This window comes from Geotrypetes seraphini, chromosome 6, assembly GCF_902459505.1.
Source record: "Geotrypetes seraphini chromosome 6, aGeoSer1.1, whole genome shotgun sequence".
Classification (NCBI taxonomy): domain Eukaryota; kingdom Metazoa; phylum Chordata; class Amphibia; order Gymnophiona; family Dermophiidae; genus Geotrypetes; species Geotrypetes seraphini.
This window is the reverse complement of record NC_047089.1, coordinates 227596726-227615200: the sequence shown is the minus strand read 5'-3', so window position 1 is coordinate 227615200 and position 18475 is coordinate 227596726. Positions and strand designations below refer to the sequence as shown.

Here is an 18475-nt window from a genome sequence, read left to right as displayed (position 1 = left end):
ATAATATTTGATGAATTTGAGTGGTTTATTCTGTTAACTGTATGATAATATGTTGCACTTTGTCTTAGCTTTAAAAACAAATAAAGATTTATCTCTTTTGATGTATCATAGTGGCTTCTGAGCACACATTTTTTTGATGTATGGACTGATGATTATAATGTTGAAGGTATCGATGTCTGAATACCTGCTTCAGGAATGATGGCCCATAAATCCATGAACTGTAATGGTAATAAGCATGAGAAATATATGTTAGCGGATGAGATGTATACTAATGATATTTTATAAAGGCAACATAGGTGCCTGTGTCCCAGTAGTGCACACATTCACACTTGCTCCAAAACTGTGAATGTGTGTGTGTGTACATGTGTATTTTATAAAACATTTATCACTCAAGATAGCTGAAAAACTGGTGGCAAGTCAAATGCGCGCAAGACAAATGCGCAAAGACAATTGAGCGCACCGACAATTGCAAGCAAGACAAATGAGCGGAAAGACAAATCAGCGCAACGACAATCACGCACATGTTCATGTAAACGTGAGTCACGTGAATGCATTCTCATTACTATGGTTACGTTAGCTCCTTTTTTACGTGCTCAGAACAGCCCGCCTTCCTTTCGCTAGCCTCTTTGTGATTGGTTACGTTTTCTCCTTTTATACGTGCTCAGATCAGCGCTCACTTGTCTTGCACTCACTTGTCTGCGCTCAGATGTCTTGGCCCAGTTATCTTACGCGTGCTGAATTGTCTTGCATTTAGATGTCTTGTGCTCACTTGTCTGTGCCCATTTGTCCGCGCGCTTATGTCTTGGCCCAGTTGTCTTACGCGCTGAATTGTCTTGCGCTCACTTGTCTGCGCGCTTATGTCTTGGCCCAGTTGTCTTACGCGCTGAATTGTCTTGCGCTCACTTGTCTGCGCGCTTATGTCTTGGCCCAGTTGTCTTATGTGCTGAATTGTCTTGCGCTCACTTGTCCGCGCGCTTATGTCTTGGCCTAGTTGTCTTACGCGATGAATTGCCTTGCGCTCCCTTATCTTTGCGCTCACTTGTCTGCTCCCATTTGTCTGCGCACTTATGTCTTTCGAGCATCTGACTAAGAACCGAAAAACTGGAAATATCACAAAAAACAAACACTACTGCTTATTGAAACTTCAAATAAATCATGTATTATATAAACTCTATTCAGAACATTGAGACGCAAACATTTCATTATAGCTACTTCAGAATGATAGATGGAAGAGGAAAAAGCCTCAGAACCACACCTATCTTTTTGCCTAAGTTTAATGATAGTTTTTTGGGGGGTAAAGGGAACCTCTCTGGCATTAAAAAAAAACCCTTTTCACTGTCTACTTTGTAGTCCTGTGCAATGCAAATGACTCAATTATGAATCTGAAGATAATGACTATTCAGATACTTATCTGAAAATAGGAACCTGCCACATCAATGGTGGCTTCATTCCCCTGTGTTCACTGCTTGCAAAATACACATGAATACTCAAGCTTTACTCCACTATTCCTAAAGTAGACCCCCAGGAATGGCAGATATAACCTTGTAGTGTACCTACTTTTGGTGTGTGTACAATCCCATATGTTTTTTTAAGAGCCATTTTTTGTGTGTAAAACGTGATTTACATGTAGAAAAAATATATATATAAATTACCTCCAGAGGGCAGTGTGAAAAACAAAGTTGGGCAAAAATCATAGGGAGAAGGAGCTACAATTATGGGAATTAAGTTTGCTTTTCTATCGCAATGTGGTAGAGAACCAAATAAGAAAAAAGTGGGCAAGACAGGATGGCAGACATATCCTTATTTGCCATCATCTATTATGCTATTTTAAGAATTACTTAAAGGAAGTAAGGGGAGGGAAAAATAAGAAATAGTAGGGTTGCAGAGTCTATTTCAAGCCAAAATAAGTCCCATACATCCAGCGTCAAAAACCACACAGAAAAATTTTCAACAAAACTGCCCCTTATCTTGTATTTTCTTCCATACAGCTGCGTGTAGCAATGACCACCCTTCAAATCCCTACGGGAGAACCCCATTTCGCAAAGCGCATCCTCAGGGGCCACTTTTCACTTTTTTGCCCTATGTGGAGCAATCGAGACTTGAGCAACAGAAGGTTTTTCCCCTGAGGATGCACTTTGCGAAATGGGGTTTTCCCGTGGTAGTCGCTACATGCAGCTGTATGGAAGAAAGCATAAGATAAGGGGCAGTTTTTTGGAAACTTTTTCTGTGTAGTTTTTGACGCTGGATGTATGGGACTTATTTTGGCTTGAAATAGACTCTGCAATTCCTGGGGTTGGTGAGGAAGCATTCTACACAATACAATATAATAATTCATTACAGCAGGTGGAGTTTTTTTTGGCCTATGACCGTTATGGGATTGTCTACTTAGCTTGTATAAGAATAGTAGCACTCCCCAGTCATTCTTTGGCTTTAAGTTTCAAGTTCAAGTTTATTAATATTTGATGTATCGCTTAATCGGTTTGCTAAGCGATGTACAAAGTATAAAAAGAGAAAAGAGGTACAAAATACAAACCAAATGACTAATACTTGACGACAAGACGAACTTGAATTGGGAGGAGAGAAGGGGAAAGTTACAACTTTTACATTTAGAAGAAAGAACATAAAGGAAAGGCACAAAGGGGAACGGGAGAGTTAGAAATCTAAAATTATTAAACGAGTCTAAAAAAAATTTAGATGTTAAAAACATCTTTAAAAAGATGTTTTTAAAGATTTTTTGAAAGAGGTAAGATCTTTTTCATTTTTAATATATTGTGGTAAAGAGTTCCACCATTGGGGGCCCATTACGGAGAACATGTCGGATCTTCTCATACCTATTATTTTCAAGGAGGATATGGTTAAAAGGTTCTGGGAGGATGATCTAAGTGGTCGCATAGTATTATGAGGTATTAACATTCTGGCTATAAATTGAGGTTCGTTATAGGTTAGAGTTTTAAATGTTAACAGCATGACCTTAAAGAAGATGCGGTGACTGATAGGAAGCCAGTGAGAATCGATCAAGAGTGGCGGGACGTGATCATATTTTAACTGAGGCCTTTTTTCTCCACCTGTTCTACATACCCGCTTGTATTGTATCTGATTATTGCTTGCCATTCCCCGAAAGAGAGCAGACTTTTGAGTATCTAATTTTAAGTTTATACACTGACATTGACTTGATTTGGCTGGTTCTGGGAGCCTATTTTATAAAGGCACATAAGCACCTTTTTGTATTTTTTACATAAATATCCTGTTACACCTCTTAAATGGTGACCAGTGGAAATAGGAATTACATAAGCATAAAGACAAACCATGATAGGAGATATCAGAAGGATACATAGAAATTTAGATGCTACCAATGCAAAGTAATTCTGTGAAGTATGTTTTTCCACACTGAAATTATTTAGCATTCTAACTCAAATTGCCATAAGATGTGGCCATTCATGTTAGAATAATTTAATTTCAATAAAGGAAATTTGTTTTGAGTGAAAAATAAGCTGAAATGGTTCATCTGTACACCTACCAGCAAGAGCTAAGCGAGACCAAGCCAACTCTTTCAGTGTTTATTGTGTCACAAGTATTTAGAGTTCATTCATAAATCTGAAAACATAAAAATAGACCTCCTTTCAGCTTATAAAAGAAATATAGTATGTTTGACAGACATGTATTGGCACTATGCAGAAAAAAAACCAAGGGTACCTTCCAAGCAGCAGTCTACAGTTTTGCTCTGTTGACCATGCTCTGCTTGGCATCGTACAGGACTGAAACTCTCTTCTCATCTCATATTGGAATACAGCTGAACTGTATATGCCATTAAACAGTGGAGATATGCGATACAAAGGTCATATCAAAACCTCTCACATTTTTTTTCCAAGAAACAGCTAGCAAAATGCAAAGAAACAGAATTTACCAGGAAGTACAGGGGGAAAATGGCTGACTGCGGCAAGCACAGGTAATGCTTACTAACGATTATTACTGTGTCTGAAATACAAATTCACAATCCATTCTCCAAAACATTGTTTTGTGCATTTCTGAACGTGTCAAAACAGGAGTAGATATTTCTCTCTCTCTCTTGGAAACTTCCACATCGTTTAATTTTAAGGAGAGCTTTTTAAAAAAATTTTCATCTGTGGAGAAAATTAGTATGAAATGTGAAATAGTATGACGTTTCCCCCAACCCCCCCAACTTAAAGTGCTATATGTCTTTACTGTGTGCTAGTTGAACTTGGTTGTACAGTAAGGCCCAAATTCTCTAAATGGCGCCATAAGTTAGGCGGCAAGAGGCACCCTGCCGCTAACTTAATTGTTTTAATTGGTGTTAATCGGCACAGTAATTGACCGTAACGTTTAAAACCAATTAAAATGTCATTAAAAAGGACACCGTAATCGTATCTACAGAGGTGCCCAAGGTCAAACTAGGCATAGACCTTAGGCGCCACGAGGCACCTCTATAGGCGCGATTCACTTCAAACATAGGTGCTAGGAATGTAGGCCTTCAAAAACCTTGGCCTACATTACCAGCGTCTTTGTTTAACGGTAGGTGCAATTCTGCAAACGGTGCTGTAGAGTTATTAACATGCAATCAGCGGCGTTTTGTAGTCAGTCACCGATGTACGCACCCATTTGCAGAATCTGGCCCTAAATGTACATTACCCTGTTCTGAATGAAGAAGAGATTCTTCAGAATGTTTCATTGGTATAATACAGTTTTCTCTTAATAAAAATATACAAAAATCTTCTACAATGAAAGCAACTGCTTTCATGTTATTTAACTTGAGGAAAATCAAAATATTAACCCTAACCACTGGGGTCAGAAGAATGAAATTTGCATTAAGATGAATTATAGCTAGTGAACTGACTGGTCAAAGTTTTGGCTTCTAGAAAATCATTACCTTTTTAAGCAATAATCAGGAGACACATTTTCAGATATTTTAAACATTAAATAAGCATTGTATAAAACTAGTGTGTGAGAAGATACAACATTGCACTTAGAGTTTGGAGCTAAGTTTACACAGATTTTTTTTCCCTTTTATGCACCTGCATTTTGGGTAAAAGTACAAAAGTAATCCCCTCCTTTTTCTGGTGTCATATTTAAGTCTCTTAAGAGAATTTGGCATTTTAGAATTTTATGTAAAAGTATAGTTTCCATTCTTGACATTAAATAAAAACCAGACACACTTCACAACATAAAATCCCCAAATATTTCTAAAATACACATATTTAGTTTTACATTAAAAGGGCAGGGAAAAGATTAAAAATTGTACAAATATTGAAAAGCAGCATAACTCTAAAACGGACCAATATATCACAACATAAAATCCCTTTGTTCGTATATGCTGGACAGGCTTGGCGCCCCTTCAGCAATTTCTGTTTCCCCAAGTGATATACAGCATTTTTAATGATGTTTCATAAGCCCAAATTGTTTTCAAAGAATAAATACAATAATTAAAAAGCCCTTAGCAATGTAACAGAAGGACTCAAGCTTATTCCATTTCAAGTTTTGTTCATTTTTTTTTTAATGCCAGCTGAATGGGGCTGCGTGGTTCAGGAACATTCAGCTGCCATGGATATTTGAGTGCAGGCGTGCAGTCTATGGAAGAGCTCTGCACTGATCGGATAGAAGGGCTTTAGATGTCTGTGTTCAGCTTTCTGCCTGGTACAAAGTTTTCACGCCTCACCCAGATCACCTCTCCCATATTGCTTTCCATACTGCCATTGACTTCAGACAACGCAGTCTGTTTCTTCAGCAGGGTCATTCTGGATTCATGTGTGCCCTTCAAGCTACGGCTTTTTCTTCCCAGATAAAATGGCTTGCTTGTGATGGATGCTCCTTGGAGTTGTTCCTCGAGCTCTTTATCAATTGTGCTGCCTTTCATGGACTGGCAGTATTCATCATCGCTGCTCAAAATGTCTGTCTCTTTGATGTCCTCCTGGTCTTCATACTGAGCTAGGTCAAACTGTTCCTCCACCCAGCGCTCAGCATCCCCGCTATTTGCTGGCTGCTGCTGGGACTCATCGGGGTGGTTTGTCAAGAGAGCATCTGAATCAATTGTGAATCTGTTCCTGACAAGGCGTCGTCTCCTCCCAAGGGACCTGCTTGGGGCAGATACTGAAGAAAACATTTCCTTAAAGAAACCATTTTTTGTCACTTACACATCTTTTAAAATTTCTGATAAACAATGAGCCCAAGTTCTGCGAACTAATGGGGGTCAGGAAACATTAAGTCCTTCAAGGCAGCTGATTAAGTTTAGTAATTCCATGCTCAAATCAGTTGTACTTAACTTTAGAATTAGATTACGGGTCCTGATGCCTTTCGCCAACTGGCTGCTTCAGAGAAACCCTGTTGTAACATGAATCATTTTGCTCGCAGAGTCTCTGGTGCAAAAATACAAAAAACTTTAATAAATCAATGTGTTAAAGCCTTACTGCTCATATAGTCAACTACAGTATTCACAGCACTAGGACAAACACTCCATACCTGCTTCATATTTTTCATATACATCATCCTGCTGATGTTCTGATGAGATGTATGAAACAGCTGATTGGGTCTGTTTGTTTTTTTTAGATGTGCTTTGCTCTTTAAACTATTGTCATTATTTCTCATGGTGGAATTAACCTGATCCAAACAGCATAGCCGATATCCACTACTCTCCCGTATCTGAATCTTATCAGGCAGAAGTCAATGCAGAAAAGCACGCCATTCGGCCTCACGGTTCAAACCATGTGGATCCATTGTTTGCCAGTGGTAAATCCACTCCTGCTCCTTTTGCCATAATCGGACCGCTAAATTTCCTCCCCGAGGTAAGGAGATTACTACCAGGGCTATACGAGTCAGGATTACTGAGCACCTTAGTAAAATCAGATGGGGTGAGACTGAAGCCCTGTTGATTCAGCAATGGATTTCAGCAGTCCATCAATTGCAGGAGTTGCGATATACTGTACTGAAAGGTATCTCCTTACCTCGAGGAGGAAATTTAGCTGTCCAATTGTGGCAAAAGGAGCAGAAGTGGATTTACTGCTGGCAAACGGTGGATCCACATGGTTTGAACCATGAGGTCAAATGGTGCATTCTGCCTGATAAAATTCAGATACGGGAGAATAGTGGACATCAGCTATGCTGTTCCGATCAGGTTAATTCCACCATGAGAAAAATGACAATGGTTTAAAGAGCTATGCACATCTTCTTTTTTTTTTTAAAAAAAAACCCCAATCAGCTGTTTAATACACCTCATCAGAACATCAGCAGGATGATGTATATAAGGAGGAGGAGCCTCAGGGCTGGCATCTTTTCACAAATTTTGGAAGAATATGAAGCAGGTATGGAGTGTTTGTTCTAGTGCTGTGAATACTGTAGTTGAAATATTTGAGCAGTAAGGTTTTAACACAGTGATTTATTAAAGATTTTTGTATTTTTGCACCATAGAGACTGCGAGCAAAATGATTCAAGTTACAACTGGGTTTTTCTGTAGCAGCCAGTCGGCGAAACGCATCAAGACCCATGATCTAATTCTAAAGTTAAGTACCAATTGATTTGAGCACGTATAAATCTATGAGTATTCTCTATTAAGAAAAATAAGTAAAAACATTTGTGCAGTGATTGACAAGTAGAGCCGTTTTCTTTGCTCACATAATGGTCTCAAGATTCAGCATATCTCTGAGCACAAGAAAAGCAGCAACATAAGTTTTGTCTGGTGAAAGGCGGGACTTAAATATTGCCACATATTTTTTAATTAAGTGGTGTTACAGCTGTTTAAGTCACTTCAAGGGCCAATTGATGTGCCTTAAAGTCCTGCTTGATAAATCCCCCCCCCCCCATCTACACTAACATCATCTGCCAGGGGTCAGAGCTGTACTATTTTCCAGGGGCCTTCAGTCAGGCTAACTTATGCTAGGTGAATTGTTGATAAGACAGCATGGTGTAATACTGACACCCAGAGCTCTCATTCTTTCTCCTATACACAAGGCACATACCCACTTTAGTTCTTCCCCAACCCCTCCCCCCCCGACACATACCCTCAAGTTCTCATTCTATCCCCAACTGCTCCTCCCCATGGAATATACCCTCAAGCTCTCATTTTTCCCTCATTCCCTAGCTACATACCCTGAGCTCTTAGTTTGACCTCACCCCTCAGAACATACCCACCGTTTTACTATTTCCCTAACCCTCCAAGTAAAACCCCCTAAACTCTCATTCTTTCCTTGCCCCTCTCCAAGCCACATCCTCCAGTTCTTAACTCCCAAAAGCATGTTCTCCCAGATCGCTCTGCCTCCCTGCCCAGCCTTGCTCTGTCTCCCCTTCCCAATCATGTGAGAAAAGGGGTAGAACAGCTGCACCTTAGGCTGGCACCTTCTCTGCCACCCAGTTTCTGATTTGAATGGTGTGGTTGTACCAAGTCTAATGAAGTTCAAATTAGAAGTAGCACCCAGAACTGCATTGCAAGATAATGCAGGCTAATGTGTGGCTTTTTGCCACTTCTTGCTGCATGATTAAGTGGGATGTGGCAGATCAAGGCATGGGAGTCACGCTGCTGGGGGGCAAACGGGGCATTCTGTGTAACTCATATGAATAATATGCTCCTAGAGGATTTCTTGAAAATTTGACTAGTGGTGGGACCATCAGGATAGGTTTTGGAACCACTACACTTCTGTATTCTGCTACTGAAAAGTTTAAATAGGGACTCTGTACTGGCACCTTTATCTAGCCCTTGAAATCAGTTTCTTAACTGCATCAACAACAAAACAATTGATAATAGAAACTACAAAGTAGAGAATGACACGGTGACAAAATTAATCACCGTTCCTGTCCCTGCGGATAACCGCGGGAAACAATCCCTTGTCATTCTTTAGTGTCTATCTCAACCTCAGTCCTTCTACACCAGCATTCTTCAGTGCAAGGCTTGAGGGTCAGTGGCTGGGGCCCATTCATACTCTGATTCTTATGTGAGCCAAGTATAGGACAAACAAGCCTTTGTGACATCACTGATGAGGTTGGCTCTGAGGCATTGGTGGAATGAGGCATTATGACATCACAATATCTGTCATTCTTTAGTGTCTATCTCAACCTCAGTCCTACATCAGCATTCCTCAATGCAAGGCTTGAGGGTCAGTGGCTGAGCCCATTCATACTCTGATTCTTCCCTCTCTCCTTAAAGAATGATATGGAGATGGTTTCCTACAGTTATCCGCGGGGATGGGAACGGTGATGAATTTTCTCACCGTGTCATTCTCTGCTACAAAGATGTAATTGTTATGAACAATAACTCAGTACCTGTTCTGCTCATCATCGGTCTTGCACCTTTCAGAGCACACAATCTTTTGCCTCCAAAGGGAACATACTGCTGTGCGTTGGGCAAACTTTCCGTCTTAAGAAGCTGCCTCCTGTGCTTGTCACGCAGAACTGAGTGCACGGACTTCAAAAATTCCTTTTTACTTTCTGGAGAGCTGAAAGTAGAAGTATAGTGATAAGCGCACAGCAAACTATTTGGACAAGTGATGTTATCAATTTTATGTGACTATAGAACAAAAAGTTGTACATGAAAGGGGGCACAAAGTTGTGAGGTTGCTGCACACATCAGACTATTAAGATGGGAAAAAAATTATAAAGTATGTGCAAAAATATTAATAAAAAAAACTGAATTAAAAAATACAGCAATTAGAAGGCTTACAAATATTATTTGTTTGATTCAATAGGCATTTCAGTTCACAAGAGGACTGTTTCCAAGAAAAGGATGAAAGAATTCCTGTGTATATGTTTACCTGCATAATGGGTATGTGATTTTATAAAATCTTATTTCTGTGGAAATATATGAGGGTACATCAAAATGTAAAGGCAAAATACTGCACATTTAGTGGTTTTAATAGAACTAATTGAGCAATTGAACATATCGCATTTCCTCGTAGGCTTAAAAACGATAAAGCCCCGGGACCGGACGGCATCCACCCGAGGGTAATCAAGGAACTGAAAGGGGTTATAGCTGAACTGCTCCAACTAATAGCCAATCTGTCGATCAAATCAGGAAAGATTCTTGAAGACTGGAAAGTGGCGAATGTTACGCCTATCTTCAAGAAAGGTTTGAAGGGAGATCCGGGAAACTACAGACCAGTGAGTCTGACTTCGGTACCGGAAAAGATGGTAGAGGCGCTGATATAAGACTGCATCATTGACCGAAACAAACTGATGAGGACCAGCCAGCACGGCTTCAGCAAAGGAAGATCTTGCTTGACAAACTTACTGCACTTCTTCAAAGGAGTAAATGGGCAGATAGACAAGGGTGATCCAGTTGACATCATATATCTAGATTTTCAGAAGGCGTTCGACAAGGTTCCGCATGAGCATCTACTTTGAAAAATTGCGAGCCATGGAATCGAGGGTGTGGATTAAAAACTGGTTGCTATGCTCAAAGAGAGCCCCCAGGAAAAAGACTTGGGAGTACTTATAGACAAGTCAATGAAAGTGTCTGCGTAATGTGTGGCAGCAGCGAAAAGAGCAAACAGAATGCAAGGAATAATTAAGAAGGGGATCACAAACAGATCTGAAAAGGTTATCATGCCGTTATACCGGGCCATGGTACGCCCCACCCAGAATACTGCGTCCAACACTGGTTGCCGTACATGAAAAAGGACATACTACTATTCGAAAGGGTCCAGAGAAGAGTGACCAAAATGGTTAAGGGACTGGGAGAGTTGCCGTACAACGAGAGGCTAGAGAAACTGGGCCTCTTCTCCCTTGAAAAGAGAAGACTGAGAGGGGACATGATCGAAACATTCAAGATATTGAAGGGGATTGACTTAGTAGAGAAAGATTGTTCACCCTCTCCAAGGTGAAGAGAATGAGAGGGCACTTGCTAAAGTTAGAAGGGAAAAGATTCCGTACAAATATAAGGAAGTTCTTCTTCACCCAGAGAGTGGTAGAAATCTGGAACGCTCTTCCGGAGGCTGTTATAGGGGAAAGCACCCTTCAAGGATTTCAAGACAAGGTTGGATAAGTTCCTACTGGAACAGAACATACGCAGTTAAGGCTAGACTCAAATAAGGCACTGGTCTTTGACCTAAGGGCCGCTGCGTGAGCGGACTGCTGGGCACGATGGTTTGACCCAGCAGTGGCAAATCTTATGTTCTTAAGATGATGCATTTGTTGTATCATTCAACTAGCTTCTGCATTCTAGCAGAGAAGTTTTTCAGGTGCTCCTAAAGCCAGATGAGCACCGCTTCCTTTACTTTATCATGGTTTGTCTTTTGCTCTCCAGGTTGTAGTGATGCACCCATGTCTCATAGCCATTGAACATTCTTTCCAGAATACTCAGATCTTCTTCATACCTCAGGAACTGAGTTGCAACCTCCGCACACTGTTGCTTGTGCAGATCAGTAAGCTGTTTGGGAACCCATTGTGCACAGACTTTCCTGTATCCCAAGTCATCATGCATTATGGCAAATGCAGATCCAAAGCTGATATCCAAATTTGCAGCCAATTGAGACACCTTTATCCATCAGACTTCTCTAATCAAAGCATCCGCCCTGTCAATGTGCTCTTGTGTGCATAATGTTGATGGGTGACCAGAACGACCTTCAGCAGTTACACCTGTCCTTCCTGCCTTAAACCTTTTTACCCACTCATAAACCTTTTGTCCATACTGAGTCAATATCTGACGGTGAATTTCCATAGGTTTCACTCTCTCTGCACAAAGCACAAGCACAAGCACACTACTTCATGTTGTTCTTCGGTGATGCAATCTTGCAATGGAGCATCCATGTTTCTGACCTTGTGGCTGCCACACGACTAAAGGCCGAGCGCTGCACTGTGCGTGGATGAGCTATCCAACAGATGTACGAGTACATATGTTGCATTTTGCTAGCTCTGTTCCAGTTATCACATAATTTAACAATTTCCTTTAATTTTTGATTCGCCCTTGTATTAGAAAACTACCCTCAAAGGAGGCAATTTAATAGCCACTTGCCTATTTTATGCACAGAAGCTTAAAATTATCCAAGTATATGTGATTAAGGGCCCTTTTTACTAAGCTGCGGTAGTGAGTCTGTAGCTGCAAATGCACTGAAGACCATGCAATTCCTTTGGCTTTCAGCGCATTTACCATGGCAGCATTACGATTGCAGCTTTGTAAAAGGGACCCTAAAATAAGCTTCTAATATTTTGCACCCACTTTTATTCACAAAGGAGCATTTCTGAATACAAAATTGGAGCAGCATTTGGGCTTACATACATAACTTTGTATCTTAAAGTATATGCATATATTTTCTTTAAAATATTATTTGTACTATATAGGGAAGGGAATGGGGACTTGTATACCGCCTTTCTGTGGCTTTGGCATTCAAAGCAGTGGTCACTGGAGGACTGAATGACTTGCCCAGAGTAACAAGGAGCGGCACTGGGATTTGAGCAGCAGCTCTACTAGTGAGTCACACCTTCCAAGCAAGTGTAAATGCATGCAGGTAGTTTCAATGAGGCAATTTTCAAAAGGAAAGTATGCACAGACTTTCACTTTGTAAATTGGTATGATTTATCTGCATATTTGAAGCACAATTTAGGTCAGTGGAGTCAAAGTCCCTCCTCGTGTACTGCAATCCAGTTGGGTTTTCAGGATTTCCCCAATGAATATGCATGAGATCTATTATCATACAATGAAAGCAGTGCATGCAAATAGATCTCATGCATATTCATTAGAGAAATCCTGAAAACCTGACTGGATTGCGGCCCTCAAAGAGGGAATTTGACAGCCCTGATTTAGGTGGTCTGTTGCTAAATTTGCCCCCATTTTCTCTGGCTTAGTTCTAGGGAGAGTTTCAGTGACTGTTGTAATATGGAAGTTAATCCCCACTAACTAGATTTTAAATCACCATCAGGTAATCCGGCTTGTATCGACCTCAGGGCAGAGGATCACTGCTCACTGAGTAGACACACTCACCTGCAACAGAGATGAAATGCTCTCTCAGGCCTTCCTTCTGATTCTGACTTAACGTGAACAATTTCACACACCAAATTTGTTTCTGCATCTATGTAATTTTAAAAAAATAATCATCAAAATTGTAAGTGGCTTTTGTGCATTTTTAAACAATTCTGATCCTTTGCAGCATTTACAAGGAAAGATCATATGAAATTATTAGCATCCAACACCAAGAAGAAAAACCACCATTATGCTTAATTTAATATTTATTTATTTCAAAGTATTTGATATACCACCTTTCATTCATCTCATCAGAGCAGTTTACATATTAAAAGAGTAAAAGTGGACAGTAAAAACATTTAATACTAATCTAATCTACAATTTGTGAGTCGCTCTATGTCTAAGTAGGTTCAAGGCAAAGTACAATTCGAGAGAAAGCAAGGAAGGGGGGAGTAAGAAGAAGGAAGAGGGGGGAGAATAGTCTTTTGAATGGGTGGTAAGAGGAGGATTCACAGTACAATTTTCATTAGAAGCAAGTAAGATCCCAGAGTTATAACAAACTACCGATTGCCAATAGAGTATATTGCTTTGAAGAGAAGAGTCTTCAGTTTTTTTCCGGAATTTGAGATAGCAGGGTTCGGTTTTGATAGCTATCGGGAGGCTGTTCCAGGTCTTTGTGCAGATGTAGGTGATAAGTGTGCTGAATATGCACTTGTATATTATTCCTTTAGGGCAGGGGTAGGCAATTCCGGTCCTCGAGAGCCGGAGCCAGGTCAGGTTTTCAGGATATCCACAATGAATATGTATGAGATGGATTTGCATGCACTGCTTCCTTGAGATGCAAATCTATCTCATGGATATTTATTGTGGGTATCTTGAAAACCTGACCTGGCTCCGGGTCTCAAAGACTGGAATTGCCTACCCCTGCTTTAGGGGATGGGAAGATAAGAAGGAGTTTCTTGATGTTTCTGGTTGAGTTGGATAAAGAATTGGTGAAAAGGTTTATGAGTAGTACGTAGTAAGGGGGGAGCAGACCGCCCCTGGTGCCATCTTGATGGGGACGCCAGCACCTTTCTGCCCCCCCCCCCATACCATGCTCTGCCTTCCCCGCTCGCTTCCAACGTACCTCTTTAAAAATTTTCACCAGAATGAACAACTATTCTAGCCTGCTGCTCACACATGACCTAGCTCCCTCTGAAATTACTTCTGGGTTGTGGGACCCAGAAGTGACGTCCGAGGGAATGCCAGTGCCAAAGAAGCTGTTTGTGCAGGCAAAGATTTAGAGGTACGGGGATGGGAAGGGAGGGCTGGCTGGTGGGTGCGGAAGGAGCAGGGGGAAAGCGGAGAGGAGGGCACAGGGCCGCCACCATCCATGCGCCTCTTACCCTCGCTACGCCACTGGCTTCTACTACTGTTGGACCTTATAGTTGGATTTTTTTTTTTTAATATTTTTTTAAATGAATTTTTACATTTTAACAAAATTAAACATTTTGTACAGAAAGACTCAGTGTTAACATTACACTCGAGGAAAACAAACCTTTTTACCATAACAAATATACCCAAACAATCTCAAGTCCTCATTTTGATCCAAGAGTCATTGAGTAGAAAATAAAGGTATCTGATGACTGGTTCAAGGGGCTTAATTCCAGTTAACTAATGCGATGTTCCTTCCCTTTCCAGGCGTTTCAGGGTCAGGAAACTAGTAAGTTGGGCCAGTTCAAAACATACATATTTGTTATCTTGATATCTTACAATATATTTACATGGAAAACGTAAGAAGAATATACAATTCTCCCTCTATATCCACGGGGGTTAGGGGCAGAGCCGGCCCATAAATATTTAAAAAACCGTGAATAATATTTGGGCCAGTTCTGCCCCTAACCCCCGCTTCCCCCTGGTTATTTTAAGCCCTGTAAGCCCCCCTTAGGCTTTACCTGGTGGACTAGTGGGTTTTCGGGGCAGGAGCAATCTTCCCACGCTCCTGCCCTATGCAGATCGCTCATAGGAAATGGCTGCCTTGAGCTTCCGTCGTAGTCTTGAGAGACTATGGGAGCTCAAGGCAGCCATTTCCTATGAGCGATCTGCACGGGGCAGTAGCGTGGGAAGATCACTCCTGCCCTGAAAACCCGCTAGACCACCAGGTAAGGTAAGGCTTAAAGGGGGGCTTACAGGGCTTAAAATAGCCAAAAAAATTTTTTAAAATTTTTTTGTTTAAAAATCGCAAATAACCGAATCCGCGGATACTGAAGACAAAGTTGGACAAGTTCATGCTAAACTGGTGAGACTGGACTCATTTGGAGCACTGGTCTTGACCTTGGGGCCACCGCGTGAGCGGACTGCTGGGCAGGATGGACTATTGGTCTGACCCAGCAGCAGCATTTCTTATGTTCTTATGCTCTTAACATTCAAAATCTCTATAAACTATTTTATCATTTTCCTTGGTCTTATAGAAGGAACTTTAGGAAAGTTCAGCAAGCGCAGATTATTGGCTCGGTAACTATTTTCCATTGTTTCCAATTTTCTTCTAATAATCTGATTTTCTTTTATTATTGTTGAGTGTACTTGCTTAATCACGGTCAGTTATTTTTCAATGTTTCCTACTTTAACATTCATATTGGAAATTTCTTGTTGATTTCCTTTTATTTCTTGTTTCTGAACTTTATAATTTTTTCCCACATTCTTAATCTGTTTGAGTCTCCTAGCTTGGAAACCAGGTCCCAGATTGAATCCAGGGAACTTCAGCCGGTTTCACTTTATAGTTGGATTTTAACATAAGTCATAAATCGTTTCTTGCTAGATAAAGTAGCATGGCATTCGAGAATTGGTTTTCAAATGGATAGCATCATTCCATGAGAATAGGTCACAATCAGTTGTGTGGAAGGAAAATGTTCAGATGCTGTTATTTTAGCATATGGGTTACCTCAGGATTCAGATTTATCCTTTTGTTTTTTAATTTATACGAGGGAGTACTGAAAAGTTCTCAGCACAACCAAGAAAAGAATGAGGTGGATATGGTACAATCAATGACCTGAAACAATGTCAAAACATAGAATTTTGTTTCTGCAAATTGGTACTTGACATTACATTACATTACAGATTTCTATTCCGCCTCAACCTTGCAGTTCTGGGCGGATTACAAAAGAGACTTCTGGACTTTTCCAGAAGAGTTACAAGAAGAAGAACATTTCCAGAGAAGTTACAAGAAGAATGGTATAGTATAGTTTAGGGAATGGGATACGGCAAGGAGGATTGGGCTAATCCAGTGGATATACAATTCGGGATGCTGTACAGATAGGATATAGTGCAGTTTCAGTATATATGAGGTTAGGGAAGCAGTTGACAAGCTTGGGCTTTGAGGGGAAGGGTAACTGGTGAAGGAGGGAGGAAGTGGGAGTTACACTGAGGAGAATCCAGGTTGGAGTTATGACATCTGTATAAATTTTTGACGAAATAAGAAAACACTCTGTTCAGCTACAGTGGCAAAATAACGCTCAGAATTTAGGAAGTTGGTTGGTTGGATTGAGAACTTTTAAACACCCCCTTGTACTTGGTTATGGACATCTTAATAAAAATAGGAACATTTGGCCATATATTCGCTAGCAATATATAGTTGTGGCTAGAAATCGGAAGGGATTTAAAAGGAATTGAATACCCTCTATTGCCTAACATTACATCTTGATGGAACATTATCACTGTCATCTCAAGTAAAATTTGTGGTCAAGACTAAGTTATGGAAACTCAATCTGATTGTATTTTGACAATTTTCCCTTTCAATTATTAGTGCAATCTCTTGTACTTTGCATTTTAGATTATTGCAATATTATATACTTAGCAGGTTCTCAAAAGAATTTTCAAAGACTTCAAATTATACAAAATTCAGCAGCTAGGGTGATTTTTAAATTGGCAAGATACAAACATATAGGGCCAGATTCTACAAAAACTACCGAAAGTTAGATAGCTGTAACCGCCCTACTGCCACCTAATTTACCCCCTCTTTACAAAGCTGTGCTAGTGGCTGCCGTGCAGCAATAGCCACGAAAAGCCACCGCTTATTCCTAGGATAAGCAGCTAGAATCTGTTTTGCTACTTGGGATCTAGCTAGGTGCTTGGGACCTGGGTTGGCCACTGTTGGAAACAGGATACTGGGCTTGATGGACCTGTGGTCTGTCTCAGTATGGCAATTCTTATGTTTTTATGTGAGCCAAGTATAGGACAATCAAGCCATTGTGACATCACTGGTGAGGGTTGGCTCTTAGGCATTGGTGGAATGATGCTTTATGACATCACAGTCTGAGCTCTGGAATGCTGCTACTCTTTGGGTTTCTGCCAGGAGCTTGGGACCTGGGATGGCACTGTTGGAAACAGGATATGAATACAGATAAGTGCTTTGGCCTCTAAATTTTTGTAATACAGATGCTTTATTGCTAGAAAATCTCACTATAGAGGGTGTTACATACACACACACAAAAAGTTTAAAATAACAAAAAGAAACACAAAATATAATACTTTGGACTGATGAAGATATATGGTGAAATATACTCCCATTGACATCACTATGAGAGTTTCTGATGGTCCTGATTATACCAGATCATTTTTCAAGCTTCCCATGGTCCTTCTTCATGTGGTCCACACCATCAGGGGTATCTACCCTATTGCAGATCTTGGTATCATCCATACTGTATTCAAATTTTGCTTCTGCTGGTAAATTTATTTTACTAGTCCTCAGGTATCTACTCAGGAAATAACTTTGAAACTGCCCAGATAGTCTACATGTTTGTCTGTGATTTTACTTATTATTTTGTAAACTGTCAATTAAACAAATGTTCTGGAGAAAGTTAATTTTCAGTTCAGGGCTTAAGTTCTCATGGCTTTTGCACATTCTTCACTGTAGATTCAAAATACTCATTGGGAGGGGCCATGACCATTGTTGAGGGTGACTCCTAGTGACTGGAATTTAAATTAAAAACATAAGAATAGCATTACTGGGTCAGACCAATGGTCCATCAAGCCCAGTAGCTCATTTTCACGGTGGCCAATCCAGGTCCCTAGTAACTGGTCAAAACTCAAGGAGTAGCAACATTCCATGCTGCCGATCCAGGGCAAACAGTGGCTTCCCCCATGTAACAGACTATGAACTTTTCCTCCAGGAAATTGTCCAAACCCTTCTTAAAACCAGCTACTCTATCCGCTCTTATCACAACCTCTGGCAATGCATTCCAGAGCTTAACTACTCTCTGAGTGAAAAAATATTTCCTCCTATTGGTTTCAAAAGTATTTCCCTGTAACGTCATTGAGTGTCCCCTAGTCTATAATTTTTGACAGTGTGAAAAATCAATCCACTTGTACCCATTCTACACCACTCAGGATTTTGTAGACTTCAATCATATCTCCCTTCAGCCGTCTCTTTTCCAAACTGAAAAGCCCTAACTTTTTTAGTCTTTCCGCATACGAGAAGAGTTCCATCCCCTTTATCATCTTGGTCACTCTTCTTTGAACCTTTTCTAGTGCTGCTATATCATGTTTTCTCAATTCAGGACAGATGCTGCTATGATCAGACTAGGAACACTGGGAGGGTCTTTTTAA

At 40.5% G+C, this 18475-nt stretch overlaps 1 protein-coding gene across 9 annotated transcripts in view; it reads right to left on the bottom strand.

Annotated features, from left to right (window-relative positions):
* Window positions 1–5175: 5175 nt before the first annotated feature.
* The window catches only part of TIAM1 (TIAM Rac1 associated GEF 1), a 460276-nt gene continuing 446976 nt past the window's right edge, over window positions 5176–18475 (bottom strand). For 8 of the 9 annotated variants that reach the window (XM_033949522.1, XM_033949519.1, XM_033949524.1 and 5 more), the window contains 3 exons: window positions 12914–13001; window positions 9262–9434; window positions 5176–6102 (listed from right to left, as the gene is read on the bottom strand). In XM_033949522.1, coding sequence (XP_033805413.1) covers window positions 5621–6102; window positions 9262–9434; window positions 12914–13001 — 743 coding nt within the window. In that variant the 3' untranslated portion in view covers window positions 5176–5620. Of the gene's footprint in view, window positions 6119–9261; window positions 9435–12913; window positions 13002–18475 lie in introns of all 9 variants that reach the window. The other variant, XM_033949528.1, reaches the window with a different exon arrangement.